The sequence below is a fragment of the Coregonus clupeaformis genome, unplaced genomic scaffold (genome assembly GCF_020615455.1).
Source record: "Coregonus clupeaformis isolate EN_2021a unplaced genomic scaffold, ASM2061545v1 scaf2537, whole genome shotgun sequence".
Classification (NCBI taxonomy): domain Eukaryota; kingdom Metazoa; phylum Chordata; class Actinopteri; order Salmoniformes; family Salmonidae; genus Coregonus; species Coregonus clupeaformis.
The window spans coordinates 10,609-32,367 of NW_025535991.1; the positions used below are offsets into that span (position 1 = coordinate 10,609).

At 46.5% G+C, this 21,759-nt stretch overlaps 1 protein-coding gene and 1 long non-coding RNA gene across 2 annotated transcripts; both read right to left on the reverse strand.

Moving 5' to 3' along the window:
• Positions 1–2,160: 2,160 nt before the first annotated feature.
• Positions 2,161–11,016, reverse strand: LOC123488874. The gene is made up of 12 exons (XM_045219614.1): positions 10,860–11,016; positions 10,535–10,647; positions 10,193–10,309; positions 8,365–8,521; positions 8,185–8,261; positions 6,309–6,441; positions 6,060–6,209; positions 5,763–5,855; positions 4,421–4,602; positions 4,315–4,341; positions 3,852–4,151; positions 2,161–3,668 (listed from the first exon to the last, which is right to left on the reverse strand). The coding sequence occupies exons 1-12, from the start codon at positions 10,969–10,971 to the stop codon at positions 3,198–3,200; spliced, it is 1,932 nt and encodes a 643-aa protein (XP_045075549.1). The 5' UTR covers positions 10,972–11,016; the 3' UTR covers positions 2,161–3,197.
• A 382-nt stretch (positions 11,017–11,398) lies between these two features.
• LOC123488875 lies at positions 11,399–13,532 on the reverse strand. Its single transcript, XR_006660319.1, has 3 exons — positions 13,454–13,532; positions 11,566–11,694; positions 11,399–11,434 (listed from the first exon to the last, which is right to left on the reverse strand). It is a non-coding gene; the product is annotated as an uncharacterized LOC123488875 (long non-coding RNA).
• Between the last annotated feature and the right edge of the window lie 8,227 nt (positions 13,533–21,759).

Here is a 21,759-nt window from a genome sequence, read left to right on the forward strand (position 1 = left end):
ATGATTAAAGAGTAACATGGGTGGTTGAGGTCAGCACATTTTCTTCTCTTTTTCACCGGTGTTATCTTTATCTTTAATATTTTACAAATATTTGTATCTTATTCCTGAGTACAGAGTGTGGAAATCATCTAAAATATTATAGCTGTGCTTGATTGAGTTTACATTTTGCAATAGGAAATTCTCAAAAGTGCAAACCCCGCCCATCTGACATTCCAGCAGCCTACAGCAAATGCTCAAAGTATTTGAAAGATTTAAATAGTATTTGAACCCAGGTCTGGCACTTATCCGATGTGCGCTTATCAGGAGTCGACTGTACTACCTTATTAACCACATGGTGTTTCCTTCAATCTGTTCTAATGCAGCCATGTCATTTTAGTGTTGTTGTGTGTCATTCATTGTCTGTGTCTGGTGATGTGTCCATCATGTAACTACTGAAGACAGGAAGCTACTACTGTATCTCAGGAAGTAAACAGGAATTGTATTAATTCATGAATATGTTCGTGAGATAGATAGATAGAGAGATAGAGAGAGAGATTTTAGAGTAGGTTATTGTTAAACCATTTTCTCACAAATCCAGGAGTTACGTTGGTCGTCACAATTTACATCGTTCCAGTTTTGTCCACCAACATATATCTCAGCCCAGTCCTCCTCTCCTATGTGTATTATAGGACCATCACCATTATCAGGCTGGTTTCTCCCCCAGTACCTAGAGGGAAAACAACACAGAGAACCAGACAGTCAGACACTGTGGAAATCCAGTGATGCAATAGAACCTCAGTGCATGTAGACGTTGTTTCCAAACCTTTGTATGTGGTGAATAGTGTTAACAAACCTATTATGTTCAATAAAGAAAAACATTCACATTTATTTACCTTTTAGTCTACTAGCTAGCTAAACATTCATCCTAAATTATATTTTTTTGAAATGTCAGTCGATCAGAATATAATCAGCGGTGTGCCGTCCACCCATTTCCAGGTCCCCTCTTCATCGATCTCAGTCAGACCGATTCAGGCTGTCTTGTTGAATTCTGTGAGAAATACCTTTGGGAATGAAGAAGATGTTGTCTATATATGTTACATTTATAATTGAAATATCATTGTCGTCATCAAATTATCTCACCCTCATCAGCCCTCCCCCTCTCTCTCACCTGTTCCTCTTTGCTGTTTATGATCACCAGGTCTGCTCCTCTCCCCAAACAATCCTGTTTGCTGTCATTCCAAGTCTTCGACTCAGTAGAGATGTCGTAACAGCTGCAGCCAAACTTCCTCCATCCGTCAGGACAACAGGCGTTCTCTGTGTGGTGACACAGTTCAACACAATATACGATCCCAGCCAGTAGGAGAACACACAGCAGCCCCAGACACACTGCAGCAACTAGGAACGAATTCTTCCCTGAGCTATCAGGATCTGTGGACACATAAAATAACTTTTATGTGTGTGTGTGTGTATATGTGTGTGTGTGTGTTTGTTACCTGAGTGCTGGTCTCCTGGTCGATTATTAGGAGCCGTGTCTGCTGTCTCTTCTCTCTGGTGCTGGTCTCACCGTCTCTCAGGGGGTCTGCACTGATGTAGATATCCACAATCCTCTCCTCCATCTCACCTCTGTCAAACCTCTTGGTTATATCTGGCTCAGAATAGATGGGCTCAGATATCTCCAGAAATGTACTGTTTTTCTGTCTAACAGATGTATGTTTAGTCTCCCCAGGTTCTTTAGGTATCGTTACCTCTGCCCTGTGTCTGTTTCTGTTCCATACTGTAAGTGACACTGTTTTAACTGACGAGAAACTGTCAAATCACCACATCATTGGCCACCACGTGACTTCCCCCACTTTAGCTTCTAACATATATATTTTTTTATTTCTGTCACACCCTGGCTATGGGACTCTAGTTGTTGAGCCAGGGTGTGTTTGTTCTATGTGGTGTGTTTCTATGTTGGGGGTTCTAGTTCATCTATTGCTATGTTTTGCCTGAGTGACTCCCAATCAGAGGCAACGAGTGTCAGCGGTTGGCTGGTTGTCTCTGATTGGGAGCCATATTTAAACTGTATGTTTTCCCTTTGGGTTTGTGGGTTTTTGTTCCGTGTTGGTCTTTGTTACCAAGGGACGTTACGAGTCGTTGTTGTTTTGTTTCGTGCTTTATTAAATAAAGTAACATGTTCGTTCATCACGCTGTGCATTGGTCTACTTCTCTCCCTGACGATCGTGACAATTTCCCACAGTGCACATCAGTTTTTAAAATAAGATTCAACAAGCGTTAATTGAGGTGAAAATATATTATAATGGATAAAGATTTGTCCCTATGAATTCATCACATACATCACCAATGGCCTCATAACGTATAGGGGTTCTGTTTTCTGTCTATGCTGTCTGTGTGTGACATCAATGTGAAGAGTTATTCAGAATGAAACTGACGGTCAACTTGGTTTAGAAGGGAATTTCACCAAAAGCAGACGTTTTGACAAGATCTTCATAGTTTCGGTTTGACAGATTTAAGGTAATATAAATAATAATAATAATAATAAATGAAAAAGTTTCCACAGTGTATTATGACAGAGATTCCACAGTGTATTATGACAGAGTTTCCACAGTGTATTATGACAGAGATTCCACAGTGTATTATGACAGAGTTTCCTCAGTGTATTATGACAGTTTCCACAGTGTATTATGACAGAGATTCCACAGTGTATTATGACAGAGTTTCCACAGTGTATTATGACAGAGTTTCCACAGTGTATTATGACAGAGATTCCACAGTGTATTATGACAGAGTTTCCTCAGTGTATTATGACAGTTTCCACAGTGTATTATGACAGAGATTCCACAGTGTATTATGACAGTTTCCACAGTGTATTATGACAGAGTTTCCACAGTGTATTATGACAGAGTTTCCACAGTGTATTATGACAGAGTTTCCACAGTGTATTATGACAGAGATTCCACAGTGTATTATGACAGAGTTTCCACAGTGTATTATGACAGTTTCCACAGTGTATTATGACAGAGTTTCCACAGTGTATTATGACAGAGTTTCCACAGTGTATTATGACAGAGAGTTCATATTTCCACATGTTCATTACATATTCTACTTGTCTCTTAGTACAGCATAACATATACATACCAGTTACGTCTGATGACATGATTCTCTTTGCATTGATTCCACATTAACTCTACAGTACCTTTATGAACTATTATACAACTCTATAGCTCTACTCTATTCCACATGAGGAGAGAAAGCATCACACAGATCCTTAGATACAGGGACAGAGTCAAAGGTGGTCCTCCGGAGGATGTAGTACTAACTACAGGTACAGCTGTAGTGTTGGTGACAGAGACCTGTGCTGTAGAGCTCACAACCACCCCAACAGAGTCCTTCACTGAGCCCAGACACACACCCACGTTGCCTGCCTTGTCCACAACCACCAGTTCTACCTTCTTTGAACAGCAGGAGGCGCTGTAGGCCACCCAGGTCACGTTCTCGCCTCCGGTGCCCACCGCAGTAGAAGTGTTCAGGGTCCCGTTGCCCTGGCGCAGGGTTACTCGGTCAATGCCCGTCCCGTTGACACTGTCGGTCATGGTGGCAGAGAGCTGCCAGTAGGAGGCACTGCAGTCAGCCGGGCAGTTGGACGAGATGCTGACCACCCCGCACTGGGGAGGGGTGAAATCTGTCACCTGGAGGAGGGGGGGAGACAGAGACACAGAGACAGATAGAGAGCTTAGTCAGACAACTGAAGTAGTGGTAGAACCATCTCTGACCAGTAGAGCTGGTAGCGTTCAAACCAGGGGCCATAAGGGAGAGAGGAAATGAGGAAAGGAGGCCAGGCCCATGTTAGAGTTTTGGAATACGACCCTTACCTTGCTGACAACAGAGAGACGCAGGATGGAGTAGTTCAAGTCTGCGGCTCCAGCGGACTCTGCCTCGATGGTCAGGGTGACATCCGTTCCCGACGGGGTGCTGGCGGGCGCCGTGAGGGTCACTGTACCATTGGCCAAGCCGCCCCTGGTCACAATGGAGACGCTGGCAGGGAAGGAGGAAGGGAAGCCACGGTCGTTGGTTGCTCGGACGGTAAAGGTTCCTCCGGTTCCGTTGACCATCGTCACGGTGAAGAGGACGGAAATGGTAGAACCGGGTTCTAGAGTACTGTCAGCCTGGGCCTGGGGAGATAAGAACTTCACTTTTTAACAATAAGACAGGGTCTGTCCAAAATGGCATCCTATTCCTTATATATAGTGCACTACTTTTCACCAGAACCCTAGTGGCCCTGGTCCAACGGAAAAGGGTGCAATTTCAGAGTTCTACAAGAGGAAACCAACTGACCATAACAGAGATGCTGGAAGTCTTTATCTGAGTGGGAGGCCTGTCTCTGGAAGAGGCTAGGTGATGATTTGGTGGTGGCGCTGCTGGTCTCTCCCCTCAGACGCACCACAAACTCCCCCTGCGGGACTCTGGCCATGGTAACCAGGAAGTCCCCGCTGCCGGTGCCGCCTAGCGACTGCAGGGTTCCATTGACTTCTGATCCTGACCCCGAGGCCTCGACCAGGGCCACCTCCGTCACAGTGACAGAGTCACCCCCCGTTACAGACACCAGCAGGGTTATGTTACCGCCTGGGAGGGGGTGGGGGGAGAGGGATAGAGTGGTGGGGGGGGTAAAAAAGGTAGAGAGAGGTGGAGAGACAGGGGATGAAAAGAGAGAGAGAGAGGGTGTAGAGACAGGGTGGTGAAGAGAGACAGAGGGAGAGGAGAGAGAGACAGGGTGTAGAGACAGGGTGGTGAAGAGAGACAGAGGGAGAGGAGAGAGAGTGTGTAGAGACAGGGTGGTGAAGAGAGACAGAGGGAGAGGAGAGAGAGAGAGTGTGTAGAGACAGGGTGGTGAAGAGAGACAGAGGGAGAGGAGAGAGAGGGTGTAGAGACAGGGTGGTGAAGAGAGACAGAGGGAGAGGAGAGAGAGAGAGTGTGTAGAGACAGGGTGGTGAAGAGAGACAGAGGGAGAGGAGAGAGAGTGTGTAGAGACAAGGTGGTGAAGAGAGACAGAGGGAGAGGAGAGAGAGAATGTAGAGACAGGGTGGTGAAGAGAGACAGAGGGAGAGGAGAGAGAGTGTGTGTAGAGACAGGGTGGTGAAGAGAGACAGAGGGAGAGGAGAGAGAGGGTGTAGAGACAGGGTGGTGAAGAGAGACAGAGGGAGAGGAGAGAGAGAGAGAGGTGTAGAGACAGGGTGGTGAAGAGAGACAGAGGGAGAGGAGAGAGAGAATGTAGAGACAGGGTGGTGAAGAGAGAGAGTGTGTAGAGACAGGGTGGTGAAGAGAGACAGAGGGAGAGGAGAGAGTGTGTAGAGACAGGGTGGTGAAGAGAGACAGAGGGAGAGGAGAGAGAGTGTGTAGAGACAGGGTGGTGAAGAGAGACAGAGGGAGAGGAGAGAGAGAGAGTGTGTAGAGACAGGGTGGTGAAGAGAGACAGAGGGAGAGGAGAGAGAGAGTGTGTAGAGACAGGATGGTGAAGAGAGACAGAGGGAGAGGAGAGAGAGAGTGTAGAGACAGGGTGGTGAAGAGAGATAGAGGGAGAGGAGAGAAGTTAAAAAAGGAAGAGAGAAATAATGAAAGAGGGAAAAGAGCGAGGGATAAAATGAGGCAGAAACAGAGGGAATGAAGAGAGGAGGAGGAAGTTACTATTTTGTAACATTATTTTAAACTACTCTGCTGTGATGCTATGGAAGATGAAGATGACAAAGTCGGTACTGTAGGCGGTTACTTCTGTTCTTTATTGTTACCTGTGAGAGGACGGCCCTCTTTGAGACCAAAGTCTCCATGAGCCCCCCCGAAAGCCTCCACGAAATGGTAGCCAAAATGAACAGAGCTCTGACCTGAAACACACACACACACACACACAAACTTTAGCTAATCCCTTAAACAATTCTTACATAGAGAATAAAGATAGATATCTCAATGCTGTGATGAGAAGGGAAAGTTTGCACAATCGACTGCCTCTGAAATGGAACCCTATTCCATATATATAATGTACTACTGTTGACCAGGGATCAGAGCTCTCCACTTTACACTGTACTGACCTATGACCTTCAGTGAGTAGAACTCTATGGAGTTCATACTGATTTCCCATAATCCGTGGTTGTGTGAGGTCAGAGAGATGCGGCGTAGGTTCCCCACGGTCTGGATGGTCCCCAGGGGACCGTTGGCCTCACTGTCACTCTGGGACACACCTGGAGGGAGGAGAGGGACATCTGATTATCCCAAACTTACCTGGACAGGTGACGTGTACAGTAAATCCAGTTACACCTGGCTGTCAAACACACACACACCTGAAGGGCTGGTGAGAGTGAAGGAGAGGGATCCTCCTGTGATGTAAGCATTCAGGTTTCTCATAGACTCGTCTACTGTGAATGAGAAATTATCTGCCTTTCCTGGGCTCCTTACCTCCTGTAGAACAGTCACCTGGAGGAGGAGGGGTTAATAGACAATACATTAGATACAGTGCATTCGGAAAGTATTCAGACCCCTTGACTTTTTCCACATTTTGTTATGTTACAGCCTAATTCTAAAATTGATTCAATAAATGTTTTTCCTCATCAATCTACACACAATACCCCCATAATGACAAAGTGAAAACAGGTTTTTCGAAATCTTTGCAAATGTATTACAAAGAAAAAACAGAAATACCTTATTTACATAAGTATTCAGACCCTTTGCTATGAGACTCGAAATTGAGCTCAGGTGCATCCGCTTTCCATTGATCATCCTTGAGATGTTTCTACAACTTGATTGGAGTCCACCTGTGTTAAATTCAAATGATTGGACATGATTTGGAAAGGCACACACCTGTCTACATAGGACCCACAGCTGACAGTGCATGTCAGAGCAAAGACCATGAGGTCGAAGGAATTGTCCGTAGAGCTCCAAGACAGGATTGTGTTGAGGCACAGATCTGGGGAAGGGTACCAAAAAATTCTGCAGCATTGACGGTCCCCATGAACACAGTGGCTTCCATCATTCCTAAATGGAAGAAGTTTGGAACCACCAAGACTCTTCCTTGAGCTGGCCGCCCGGCCAAACTGAGCAATCTGGGAAGAAGGGCCTTGTCCAGGGATGTGACCAAGAACCCGATGGTCACTCTGACAGAGCTCTAGTGTTCCTCTGTGGAGATGGGAGAACATTCCAGAAGGACAACCATCTCTACAGCACTCCACCAATCAGGCCAGATTGAAGCCACTCCTCAGTAAAAGGCACATGACAGCCCACTTGGAGTTTGCCAAAAGGCACCTAAAGGACTCTCAGACCAAGAGAAACAAGATTCTCTGGTCTGATGAAACCAAGACTGATCTCTTTGGCCTGAATGCCAAACGTCACGTCTGGAGGAAACCTGGCACCATCCCTACGGTGAAGCATGGTGGTGGCAGCATCATGCTGTGGGAATGTTTTTCAGCGGCAGGAACTGGGAGACTAGTCAGGATTGAGGGAAAGACGAACGGAGAAAAGTACATAGAGATCCTTGATGAAATCCTACTCCAGAGGGTTCGGGACCTCAGACTAGGGCTAACTGGACAGCGACCCTAAGCACACAGCCAAGCCAATGCAGGAGTGGCTTCGTGACAAGTCTCTGAATGTCCTTGGGTGGCCCAGCCAGAGCCCAGACTTGAACCTGATCGAACATCTCTGGAGAGACCTGAAAATAGCTGTGCAGCGACGCTCCCCATCCAACCTGACTGAGCTTGAGAGGATCTGCAGAGAAGAATGGGAGAAACTCCCCAAATACAGATAGAGTGCCAAGCTTGTAGCGTCATACCCAAGAAGACTCAAGTCTGTAATCACTGCTAAAGGTGCTTCAACATGGTACTGAGTAAAGGGTCTGAATACTTATGTAAATGTGACATTTCATTTTTTCTAAAATTGCAAACATTTCTAAAAACCTGTTTTTGCTTTGTCATTATGGGGTGTTGTGTGTAGATTGATGAGGAAGAAAAACTATTTAATCATTTTTTAAATAAGGCTGTAACGTAACAAAATGTGGAAAAAGTCCCCTGTAGCTCAGTTGGTAGAGCATGGCGCTTGCAACGCCTCTCCTCTCCTCTCCTCTCCTCTCCTCTCCCTACCTCTCCTCTATACCTCTCCTTTCCTCTCCTCTCTCTGCCTCTCCTCACCTCTCTCTACCTCTCCTCTCCTCTCCTCTCTCTGCCATACCTGTGCTGCAGCGGAGGCGTCCTCGATGACGCTGGTGGCCCGGTGTAGGTCGACCTTGGTGACCTCAATGGCCTGACCTGGAGGAAGGGAACACAGTATGTTCTAATAATTCTATAAGAAGCTGTATAGCACTTTAGGACAACTGCTTTGTGAATAAGAATGATTGATTGATTGGTTGACCTCCAGAGGCCTGGGCAAGGTCATGGTACAGCTGAGCGTCTGATTGGGCCATCCGGTTGGAGGCTCCACCCTGACTGGGCCATACAACTGAAGCCCCGCCCACGGAATGCCTACGGCGACGACTTGAGCGGAGGTTGTCAGTCAACATGAAGGTCACCTGACGAGAGGAGAGAAGATGGCAGAGGAGAGGTAGAGAGGAGAGGAAAGGAGAGGTAGAGAGAGGAGAGGTATAGAGAGGAGAGGTAGAGAGGAGAGGTAGAGAGAGGAGAGGAGAGGAGAGGTAGAGTGATATGAGGAGAGGCAGAGAGAGGAGAGGAAAGGAGAGGTATGGAGGAGAGGTAGGGAGAGGAGAGGAAAGGAGAAGTAGAGAGGAGAGGAGAGGACAGGAGAGGAGAGGAGAGGAGAGGAGAGGAGAGGAGAGGAGAGGAGAGGAGAGGAGAGGAGAGGAGAGGAGAGGAGAGGGAGGCAGTTAGAGGAGAGGATAGTTAGAGAGGAGAGGTAGAGAGAGGAGAGGAAAGGAGAGGTAGAGAGGAGAAGTAGAGAGAGGAGAGGCAGAGAGAGGAGAGGAGAGGTAGAGAGAGGAGAGGAAAGGAGAGGAGAGAGAGAGAGAGAGAGAGAGAGAGAGAGAGAGAGAGAGAGAGAGAGAGAGAGAGAGAGAGAGAGGACGTAGAGAGAGGAGAGGAGAGAGAGGAGAGGAGAGGAGAGGAGAGGAGATGCAGAGAGAAGAGAGGAGAGGTAGAGAGGAGATGCAGAGAGGAGAGGAGAGGAGAGGAGAGGAGAGGAGAGGAGAGGAGAGGAGAGGAGAGGAGAGGAGAGGAGAGGAGAGGAGAGGAGAGGAGAGGAGAGGAGAGGAGAGGAGAGGTAGAGAGAGGAGAGGAGAGGAGCGGTAGATAGAGGAGAGGAGAGGAGGAGAGGAGAGGAGAGGAGAGGAGAGGAGAGGAGAGGAGAGGAGAGGAGAGGAGAGGAGAGGAGCGGTAGAGAGAGAGAGGAGAGGAGAGGAGATGCAGAGAGAAGAAAGGAGAGGTAGAGAGGAGAGGAGAGGGAGAGGTAGAGAGGGTAGAGGATGGGAGAGGAGAGGAGAGGAGAGGAGAGGAGAGGAGAGGAGAGGAGAGGAGAGGAGATGAGAGGGGCAGAGAGAGGAGAGGGAGAGGAGAGGAGAGAGAGAGAGGAGAGGAGAGGAGAGGAGAGGAGAGGAGAGGAGAGGAGAGGAGGTAGAGGATGGGAGAGGAGAGGAGAGGAGAGAAGAAGAGAGGAGAGGAGAGGAGAGGAGAGGAGAGGAGAGGAGCGGAGAGGAGAGGAGAGGAGAGGAGAGGAAAGGAAGAGAGGGGAGAGGAGAGGAGAGGAGAGGAGAGGAGAGGAGAGGAGAGGAGAGGAGAGGAGAGGAGAGGAGAGGAGAGGAGAGGAGAGGAGAGGAGAGGAGAGGAGAGGAGAGGAGAGGAGAGGAGAGGAAGAGAGAGGAGATGAGAGGAGAGGTAGAGAGAGGAGAGGCAGAGAGAGGAGAGGTAGAGAGAGGAGAGGCAGAGAGAGGAGAGGAGAGGTAGAGAGAGGAGAGGAGAGGCAAGGTAGAGAGAGGAGAGGAGAGGTAGAGAGAGGAGGGGAGAGGCGAGGTAGAGAGAGGAGAGGAGAGGTAGAGAGAGGTTGATGACAGAATGAAGGATTAAAGGAAAGTCAAAGTAAGGAAAGAAGAAGATACTTTGAGATGCAACATAATGGCTGGCATTTACATCACACTCAGACACCTTGTGAGCCCACAAACAGTGTCTCAAAAGGGGGAGAGACAGAGTGAGAGAGACAGAGACAGAGAGAAACTGTAGTGAAAACTACTAACCACAGACTTGGTGCTCTCTATGAGGGCGGTGACAGTGCTCTTCAGTGCGGTGTCTTTAGCAGGAGCATCAGTGAACACAAAGATCTCAGAGGAGGGTGGCGCGGTCGTGAGGGCCAGCTGGGAATTACAACACATACACACCAGTCAGACCACACTGGGATCAACTACTGGAACTCTATGGGAAATAACATTTTCAGTCCACTGGCTAACTAACCAGTTCTGGCAGAGTTGCAAAAAACAGGCAACCACATTTCAAATGCAGCCATTCAAATACAGCCTTCATATTGGAACTGTGAAAGTAACTTTTGTTCATGACATCGCCTGTCCACACACACTACACACCTGTAGTCCCGACAGGCACAGCTCTGGTACGTCTCCTCCTCCTGATGCTGTCAGGGCGTTGATGCTCTGTTTGAAAATGTCTGCGTTTGTTGTGCTGATCAGAGGCCCAAATCCTGCAACCCCCCCACCCCCCACCCCCCCACACACACACCACATTATTTAATTGGACGTGAAAATTAATTGTTATTCCACACAAATAAAAATATAAGTTTGTGTTAAAACAGTCATTCTGCTCCCAGTTTCAGGGCAGGCACTTGGCATGTGACGTGACAATAATGTTGGAGTGGGACAGCACTAACAGATCTGGGACCAGGCTAACACCCACCTGGGTCATTGAAGGGGACCAGGATGTATGATGAAGGTTCCTGCTGGGTTCCTCTCTTACTGTCGATGATGGAGAAGGACACTCTCTTAGCCTCAGTGATGTCATCACTCATACTTCCTGTGGTGTCGATGACAAAACACAACACTGATGACTGGGTGATGCCAATTAACCTGGGAGAGAGAGAGAGATTATGGAGTAGGAATTATGAACCAAAAACAACCTTTGTTATCCTAGCTCATCCCAACAGTTTACAATGACAGCTCCCTCATCATACAGCAGCCTAATCCTTACCCATAGTACTGATCAAATCCTACAATTTAACACAAAACGTCACAAATAAACACCTCTTGCCTAAACATCGCCCACCTGCTTCAGCCTCTCTCTCTCACCGTAGGAAGTCCTTGTCCCGGCAGCTCCTCTGATGTCCTCCAGTAGTTCCGTGGTAGCGTTGACCGCCACATCGGCTGCGGTGTGGTGGAGGTGACCGTGACTGGACCCCACGTCGTCCTTATTGATGCCCCCTACCGGATCCCGACCACTGGTCCGGTCAAAAAACCCGCCGTGGCTACACTTACCTAGGGGAGGGAGAGATGAGTGTGTGAGTTAGTTTGCATCAGTGTATTTAGTATTTTTTAGGATCCCCATTAGCTGCTGTCAAATATAAAGAGGAAGTGTGTGTGTGGTGTGTGTGTGTGTGTGTGCGTACCTGCAGGTTTGTTGGAGGAGAACAGGTTGAAGTATCCAGAGGTGAGCAGGCCCTGCTGTAAGACCTCTGGTAGGATGTTATCAGTACAGTTACCTCCTATACAGTTCCTACAGGTCGGAGTGCTGGGTCCTGGAGAGGGAGAGGGGGTTAGAATAGGAGTACTGGGTCCTGGAGAGGGAGAGGGGGTTAGAACAGGAGTACTGGGGCCTGGAGAGGGAGGAGAGGGGGTTAGAACAGGAGTACTGGGGCCTGGAGAGGGAGGAGAGGGGGTTAGAACAGGAGGACTGGGGCCTGGAGAGGGAGGAGAGGGGGTTAGAACAGGAGTACTGGAGCCTGGAGAGGGAGAGGGGGTTAGAACAGGAGGACTGGGGGCCTGGAGAGGGAGGAGAGGGGGTTAGAACAGGAGTACTGGGGCCTGGAGAGGGAGGAGAGGAGGTTAGAACAGGAGTAATGGGGCCTGGAGAGGGAGAGGGGGTTAGAACAGAAGTACTGGGGCCTGGAGAGGGAGGAGAGGGGGTTAGAACAGGAGTACTGGGGCCTGGAGAGGGAGAGGGGGTTAGAACAGGAGTACTGGGGCCTGGAGAGGGAGGAGAGGGGTTAGAACAGGAGTACTGGGGCCTGGAGAGGGAGGAGAGGGGGTTAGAACAGGAGGACTGGGGCCTGGAGAGGGAGAGGGGGTTAGAACAGGAGTACTGGGGCCTGGAGAGGGAGAGGGGGTTAGAACAGGAGGACTGGAGCCTGGAGAGGGAGAGGGGGTTAGAACAGGAGTACTGGGGCCTGGAGAGGGAGAGGGGGTTAGAACAGGAGGACTGGGGCATGGAGAGGGAGAGGGGGGTTAGAACAGGAGGACTGGAGCCTGGAGAGGGAGGAGAGGGGGTTAGAACAGGAGTACTGGGGCCTGGAGAGGGAGGAGAGGGGGTTAGAACAGGAGGGGGTGTAGGTGTGTGTTTGTGGTAGTAGCAGTAGTAACGTTCACTCAACAATGACAGACAGACAATCCACTGTAGAGTTAGACAGTGATGTAAAAATACTTTAAAGTACTACTGAAGTAGATTTTTGGGGTATCTGTGCTTTACTGTACTATTTATATTTTTACAACTTTTACTTTTACTTCACTACATTCCTAAAGTAAATAATGTACTTTTACTCATACATTTTACCTGACACCTAAAAGTACTTGTTACATTTTGAATGCTTAGCAAGACAGGAAAATGGTCCAATTGACACACTTATCAAGACAACACATGTTCATCCCTTCTGCCTCTGATCTGGCAGACTCACTAAACACAAATGCATCTTTTGTAAATGATGTCTGAGTGTTGGAGTGTGTCCCTGGCTATCCATACAATTTAAAAACAAGAAAATGGTGCTGTCTGCTTTGCTTCATAGAAGGAATTTGAAATTATTTATTATTTTACTTTTGATACTTAAGTATATTTTAGCAATTACATTTACTTTTGATACTTAAGTATATTTAGAACCAAATACTTTTAGACTTTTACTCAAGTAGTATTTTACTGGGTGACTTTTACTTTGACTTGAGTAACTTTCTATTAAGGTATCTATACCTTTATTCAAGTATGACAATTGGGTACTTTTTCCACCACTGGAGTTAGAGTACAGAAGGTGGATTGGGTGTGAAGTATGTGTAGAGGTGATGACAAGTCTATACTCTCCAGGCTGGTTGGTCGACTGATACAAGGAGGGAGTGGTTTAGTGTTGACATTGGCACACACCCAAATACTTATTTTATGAACAAATGCCTTTATAATGTAGGTGTTTTAGCTACATGTTTGTGTTGCATGTAGTTAACTGTATTGTGCCGATATAGGTGGGTATATATCTGGGTGTGGTTTAAATAAACTACAGAGAGTTTCACACACAATACCTGCCAGGTTCACCAGTTGCAGGTCAGGTCTGATCAGAGTGCTGTAAGGCTGTCTGTTCCCCATCTCAACCCAGTTACTGTGGCTGTAGAAATCCTGGAGAGACAGTCACAATCAACTCAACAGTATCAGTACAATTAACTCAGTCTTCATCATCTCCCTCTCTCACCTGTAGTATGTGTGCATGCGTGCTTGTGTCTGTGTCACCTGTACTGTGATAGACACCTTCACCTGTAGTGTGACAGACCTTCACCTGTTTTGTGATAGACACCTCACCTGTATTGTGATAGACACCTTCACCTGTATTGTGATAGACACCTTCACCTGTAGTGTGACAGACACCTCACCTGTACTGTGACAGACAACTTCACCTGTACTGTGACAGACACCTTCACCTGTACTGTGACAGACACCTTCACCTGTACTGTGACAGACACCTTTACATGTACTGTGACAGACACCTTCACCTGTATTGTGACAGACACATTCACCTGTACTGTGACAGACACCTCACCTGTACTGTGACAGACACCTTCACCTGTATTGTGACAGACACATTCACCTGTACTGTGACAGACACCTCACCTGTACTGTGACAGACACCTTCACCTGTACTGTGACAGACACCTTCACCTATATTGTGACAGACACCTTCACCTGTAGTGTGACAGACACCTTCACCTGTACTGTGATAGTCATCTTCACCTGTATTGTGACAGACACCTTCACATGTACTGTGATAGACACCTAAACATGTACTGTGACAGAAACCTTCACCTGTACTGTGACAGACACCTTCACCTGTACTCTGACAGACACCTTCACCTGTACTGTGACAGACACATCACCTGTACTCTGACAGACACCTTCACATGTACTGTAATAGACATCTTCACCTGTATTGTGACAGACACCTTCACCTGTATTGTGACAGACACCTTCACCTGTACTGTGACAGACACCTTCACCTGTACTGTGACGGACACCTTCACCTGTATTGTGACAGACACCTTCACCTGTATTGTGACAGACACCTCACCTGTAGTGTGTGACAGACGCGTCCCAGCGCCAGCCTGGCCAACAGGAAGCTCTCTCGTTTGACGCTGGCCTTGACCTCCGACACCCCCGCCGTGATCAGGGCCCGCCCCCCCTGGAAGGTCTCACCGTCGAAGTGGTGCGCCTGGCTCACATCATTATCACCATCATCACCATCACCATCACCATCATCACCACCATCATCGTCGTCATCATTGTCATCCTCACCTTGCTCAGGGCAAACGCCATGTCCACCAGGGCGTTGCTAAGGTACATCTTGACGATGGTGCTCTGGAAGTGGATGGTGGAGACGAGGGAGGAAGAGGAGTCTGCAGAGCAGGCCTTCTGTAGTTTGAAGATGGACAGACTGTCATCAATCTGTAGAGAGAAAGGGACGGAGAGAGACAGACAGAGAGAAAGACAGACAGAGGTAGAGAGACAGAGAGAGAAAGGGAGAGAGAGAGAGAGAGAGAGAGAGAGAGAGAGAGAGAGAGATTAATTGGTTAGTAGAGGAAACTCACAAGTAAGAGAAACGACGATGTGATGAAATCCTAAAACATTCAGACTGGTGAAAATGTCTTATATACAGTGTATATACACATACATACACACACACACACACACAAACAACCAGTCAAAAGTTTGGACACACCTACTCATTCAAGGGTTTTTCTTTATTTTTACATTGTAGAATAATAGTGAAGACATCAAAACTATGAAATAACACATATGGAATCATGTAGTAACCAAAAGTGTTAAACAAATCAAAATATATTTTATATTCAAATAGCCACCCTTTGCCTTGATGACAACTTTGCACGCTCTTGGCATTCTCTCAACCAGCTTCATGAGGTAGTCACCTGGAATGCATTTCAATTAACAGGTGTGCCTTAAAAGGTAATTTGTGGAATGTATTACCTTGTTAATGCGTTTGAGCCAATCAGTTGTGTTGTGACAACGTAGGGGGGGTTTACAGAAGCTAGCCCTATTTGGTAAAAGATCAAGTCCATATTATGGCAAGAATAGCTCAAATAAGCAAAGAGAAATTACAGTCCATCATTACTTTAAGATATGAAGGTCAGTCAATACGGAACATTTCAAGAACTTTGAAAGTTTCTTCAAGTGCAGTGGCAAAAACCATCAAGCGCTATGATGAAACTGGCTCTCATGAGGACCGTCACAGGAATGGAAGCCCCAGAGTTACCTCTGCTGCAGAGGATAAGTTAATTAGAGTTACCAGCCTCAGAAATTGAAGCCCAAATAAATGCTTCACAGAGTTCAAGTAACAGACCCATCTCAACATCAACTGTTTAGAGGAGACTATGTGAATTAGGCATTCATGGTCAAATTGCTGCAAAGAAACCACTACTAAAGGACACCAATAATAAGAAGAGACTTGCTTGGGCCAAGAAACACGAGCAATGGACATTAGACCGGTGGAAATGTGTCCTTTGCTCTGGAGTCCAAATTGGAGAATTTTGGTTCCAACCGCCATGTCTTTGTGAGACGCGGTGTGGGTGAACGGATGATCTCCGCATGTGTAGTTCCCACTGTAAAGCATGGAGGAGGAGGTGTTATGGTGTGTGGGTGCTTTGCTGGTGACACAGTCTGTGATTTATTTAGAATTCAAGGCACACTTAACCAGCATGGCTACCACAACATTCTGCAGCGATATGCCATCCCATCTGGTTTGGGCTTAGTGGGACTATCATTTGTTTTTCAACAGGACAATGACACAACACACCTCCAGGCTGTGTAAGGGCTATTTTACCAAGAAGGAGAGTGATGGAGTGCTGCATAAGAGGAGTTGGCCTCCACAATCACCCAACCTCAACCCAATTGAGATGGTTTGGGATGAGTCAGACGGCAGAGTGAAGGAAAAGCAGCCAACAAGTGCTCAGCATATGTTGGAACTCCTTCAAGACTGTTGGAAAAGCATTCCAGGTGAAGCTGGTTGAGAGAATGCCAAGAGTGTGCAAAGCTGTCATCAAGGCAAAGGGTGGCTATTTGAAGAATCTCAAATATAAAATATATTTAGATTTGTTTAACACTTTTTTGGTTACTAATAGATTCCATATGTGTTATTTCATAGTTTTGATGTCTTCACTGTTATTCAAGGTGTGTCCAAACTTTTGACTGGTGGTGGTTGTAATATATTTTACATACATACATACATACATACATACATATACAGTACCAGTCAAAAGCTTGAGCACACCTACTAATTCCAGAGTTTTTCTTTATTTTTACTATTTTCTACATTGTAGAAAGACTGTTGGAAAAGCATTCTAGGTGACTACCTCATGAAGCTGGTTGAGAGAATGCCAATAGTGTGCAAAGCTGTCATCAAGGCAAAGGGTCTCCTATAGCCAGTAATAAGTCTCTGACATCTGTTTTGAGGGATTTTTGCCCACTCCTCCTTACAGAACTCAGCTATTTGAGTGAGGTTTGAGTGGTGTCTGGCATGAACTGCCCATTTCAGGTCCTGCCACAGCATCTCGATTGGTTATAGGTCAGGACTTTGACTTGGCCAATCCAAAACACAAATCTTCTTTCTCCTGAGCCATTCTTTGGTAGATTTGCTTGAATGCTTTGGGTCGTTGTCTTGTTGGAAGATCCATTTTCTGCCCAGCTTTAGCTCCTTGACTGATGGCCTGATGTTCTGTTCAAGGATCTCCTGGTATATCTCAGAATTCATGGTTCCCTTAATGATGTGGAGTCGTCCAGGTCCAGAGGAGGAAAAGCAGCCCCAGATCTTGACATTCCCACCACCATGCTTGACCGTTGGGTTAAGGTTATTTTGGTGGTAGGCAGTGTTGGCTTTTTGCCAAACATTAATTTTGAACTCATCGGTCCAGAGAATGGACTTCCAGAATCCTTCAGGTTTGTCCAGGTGGTCTATGGCAAAGTTAAAACGGGCAGTTTGTTCTTTTTTGACAGCAGAGGCTTCTTCCTAGCAACCCTCCCATGAATGGCATTTCTTACTGTTAAAGCACGCACAGTTACCTGAGATGCAGCAAGGGAGGTCTGCAAATCTCTAGATGTTATGTTGGGGCTGGCTTTTACCTGATTTATTATTGTTCTTGTGGCTCTTGGGGATATTTTGGAAGGGCGTCCACTTCTAGGCCGAGTTGCTGTCATGTTAAATGCTCTCCATTTGTAAATGATTTGCCTCACAGTGGACTGATGGAGCTCAAATCTTTTTGAGATGACTTCATAGCCTTCCCCAGACTGATGTGCTTTCACTACCCTCGTCCTGATGTCCTCTGAGAGCTCCTTTCCTCTCGGCATGGTGTGCTTTTGTGTGCATTTACCTAGATGGGTAACACCAAACTGACCGGGTTTCGTATCTCTATTTATCAGAGTCCCGCCCAAACTCTTTCCTAACGATCTCTCCTTTGATTGGTTAATTTGGTAGCTAATAATTTACCCACCTGATTCTACTTACCTACTTGATTTAACCAATGCAACTTGGGGTTCACTTATTTTTGCACCTGCACTAATTCCTTTTTGAATTTTGTTTTTCTACCACACGCATTAGTTATCTACACCAACATATGGATTTGGTAAATATAAACCTGTTATGTCAGATCAAAAAGACTGATTCTAATTAAATGAAGATTTCCTGGTAAAAACTGAAGAAATCTGTAATTGCACAAGGGGTTCACATACTTTCAAGCAGCACTGTATATACTAGTACATTCATTGCTGTCTTATAGAACCAATTACAAAAACATCAGTTCATTACCTGTCTGTCACAACTTTCACCAATAGCCAACTCACCGGCAGGCTGAAGTCTCTCCCCTGGGCGACGGCCAGGGCGCGACAGACCTCGGCGGTTTTGCGTAAGACAGCCCTCTGTGTGATGTCACGGTGTGTAACAGAGCCCCCTCCTGAGATGAGTGGTTTGAAGGCCTGGGTACCCCCAGGCAGGGACAGGGACAGCGCCATCAAGAGGAAGGAGGTCTGCATGGCAGCGTACACGGCCTTGAGGGTTCAAGGAGAGAGGTGGAGAAGTTCTCTAATTACCACAGCCTAAGAGAGACAAGGCTGTTGGGTAGCTTATGGTTCTACGAGCTAATCTAGGGACTACAACTGTTTTTAGGAAAACTCTATCACCCTTTTCTTTCAATATGTCTGTCGTTTGGTTCTGTCTCTACACCACAACTCTTTTAAAGAAAACTCTCTGTCTGTATTCTCTCTCTCTCTCTCTCTCTCTCTCTCTCTCTCTCCTTATGTGTGAGATATGATCAGAGTCCAATATCAAGTATCTTCCTGGTTCTGTGAGCCTGTTGGAACCTACGGACACACAAAAGACCCCAAGGAGAGGTTACTCAGGGTTAATGAGCTGTAGTGGGAACACCTGGGTGAAGATTGGGAATGAAGGGGGGAGAGAGAGAGAGAAATGACATTGTTTTACCTGTGAGTCGTGAATCGGTGAGGTCCCGATGTCCATGTTGTGAGTGCTGGTTGAAGTAGAGTTCAAGTGTGTGTGTGTACAGTATTCTCAGTGTGTTGACATTCTCTCTCCTTATCTGTGTGTGTGTCGCCTCATACTGCTCCTTTAAAACTTGCCACACCTGGGTGGAGTGACGAGGGGAGGGACGTCACTCATTCAGTGTTCAGGTGGCCGTGACAAGAATTCCCAACCAGAACACTCCTCCAGATACACAGGAGGAGGAGGGCTGTGTGTGTACGTGTTTACTTGTGTGTGTGTGTGTGTGTGTGTGTGTGTGTGTGTGTGTGTGTGTGTGTGTGTCAGAGCAGTGGGAGGACAGTGGGGGAGGCCTTACTGTCAGTATCGAGGACATCTGACTACAATGCACATGAAGGCTGCGTTCCAAATGGCACCCATTTCCTTACATCTGAGCCCTGGTAAAAGTAGTGCACTATTTAAGGAATAGGGTGCCAATTGGGACACAGATGAAGTAATGTATCTCATAACAATTGGCTAACTTTTCATTCCCATAAAGGCCTCTTTTTTTTCTCTGTGTCAGCAGTTGTCTGTTTTGTATTCGTATTAGCTCAGTAAGAGAAGCATCATTTAGCAATTCACAGGAGGAAAGTGATATTTCATGTTTGATGAGTGAATGTGTATTGTGTACGTACTTTTAGATCAGTGGAGGCTGGTGAGGGGAGGACGGCTCATAATAATGGCTGGAACAGAGTCAATGGAATGGTATCAAACACGTGGTTTCCATGCCATTATTATGAGCCGTCCTCCCCACAGCAGCCTCCACTGTTTTAGATGTCTCAGTGTGTGTGTGTGTGCGAGCCAATGTATCCTTTTCTGGCCTTCCACTGTTTCAACACAATTACCCGCTGGGTGCAAATCCTAACTTCCACTTAATTCAATACATTGATGTCATTGGAAAACTAAGTGTAAATTGGACTTCAGTTGAACTTCAGTTGGATTCACCCTGAAGTGATGTTTATGAGAGAGTGAACCAACGGATTCTCATTCTTTGGCCTTCCACTGTTCTGACACAATTACCCAGTCAGGTTACTTATTGATCCATTGTCATTTGCTGTAACCTTCATTTCCATGGCAATCAAGTCACTCCCATTTCCTGTCAATGTTCAGGCGGAAGGTAACATTGATTAATTCTAATTCTTTAACAGTAACAGGATTCTACAGACATCCAGAAAGGACAATAACCTTTAAAATACAGAGAGAGAGCGAGAGGAAGGAGAGAGCGAGAGGAAGGAGAGAGAGAGAGGAAGGAGAGAGCGAGAGGAAGGAGAGAGCGAGAGGAAGGAGAGAGCGAGGAGAGATAGAGAGCGAGAGAGCGCGAGAGGAAGGAGAGCGCGAGAGGAAGGAGAGCGCGAGAGGAAGGAGAGAGCGAGAGAGCAGGAGAGAGAGAGCGAGAGGAGAGAGAGAGCGAGAGGAGAGAGAGAGCGAGAGGAAGGAGAGAGAGAGAGAGCAGGAGAGAGAGAGAGCGAGAGGAAGGAGAGAGCGAGAGGAAGGAGGAAGGAGAGAGAGAGAGAGCAAGAGAGCGAGAGGAAGGAGAGAGCGAGAGGAAGGAGAGAGCGAGAGGAAGGAGAGAGAGAGAGGAAGGAGAGAGAGAAACGGGCTGAGTTATTTAAACCACCCCCAGATAGTTCCACCTACAACGACACTAACACAGGTAACACATGCAACACAAACATCATCCAAAGCCATTCATCCTAAATGAATCCACCTTTATTGTTTGTTTGAAGAGCTATTTAATAGAAATAACACATTTTGTTTGAAGAGGGAGATGAGTAGGTGACTCTTTCCCAGATGAGTAAGTGTCAGTGTTGATGTGGATGCGGTTGAGGAGTCAGACGCAGGACGCATAGGCTGAGTCAAACAAGACTTTACTCACTGTTTAAACAAATACAAAATAAAGGACCTCAAAACAAGGAGGCGAGCGACAACGCAACACAGTGCGTCACAATAAACAAAGTCCAGAGTACTGCACAGGTGACACCAACGGACAGGCGGAAAATAACACACAAACTAACGAAAACAACATATCGATACGTGACGTCCAAAGGTGCAAAACACACACCTACACAGGAACAACATCCCACAAACACTGTGGGAAAACTGGCTGCTTAAGTATGGTTCCCAATCAGAGACAACAAGCAACAGCTGATACACGTTGCCTCTGATTGAGAACCACACTGGCCAACATAGAACTACAAAACTAGAACGAAAAACAAATGAAAACTCACACCCTGGCTCAACATACTAGAGTCCCCAGAGCCAGGGCGTGACAGTTAGTTTCACCAGTGATGACAGTGGTGACAGTTTCTCCCCCTTGTTTTGATTTACATAGTTTTTTTGTTTATTTTTCATAGTTTTATTTCTCTGTCTTATTTCTCACAGGTTGTTATGATGGAACAATCCCTGCATGAGTCACAGCATGCCAAACAAACTTCCACAGAAACAGCACAGTACTGGTACAAGATACAAACAAAGAGACTAACAGCAATGTAAAGATCTTGACGTGGAGCCAGATGGAACAGCACAGTACTGGTACAAGTTAAAACAGGTCTATATTGTAAAAGATATCCCAACGAGAATAACCTGTATAAATAAAGGTTAAATAAAATAAAATACACAAATAGACTCCCAGTTGCAGGAACAGATTGGAGAATCATGGCTGTAGCCTTGACAACAGAACATCAGGAACAGAGTGGAGAATCATGGCTGTAGCCTGACAACACAACATCAGGATCAGATTGGAGAATCATGGCTGTAGCCTTGACAACAGAACATCAGGAACAGAGTGGAGAATCATGG

Excerpts from the sequence above, each read along its gene's own strand:
- LOC123488874 (XM_045219614.1), bottom strand. The coding sequence starts at position 10,971 with ATGAGTGATGACATCACTGAGGCTAAGAGAGTGTCCTTCTCCATCATC. Across the intron at positions 8,262-8,364 it reads CCTTGCCCAGGCCTCTGGAG|GTCAGGCCATTGAGGTCACC; the intron begins GTCAACCAATCA and ends CCCTTCCTCCAG. Across the intron at positions 3,669-3,851 it reads GTCTCTCTGTTGTCAGCAAG|GTGACAGATTTCACCCCTCC; the intron begins GTAAGGGTCGTA and ends CCCCTCCTCCAG.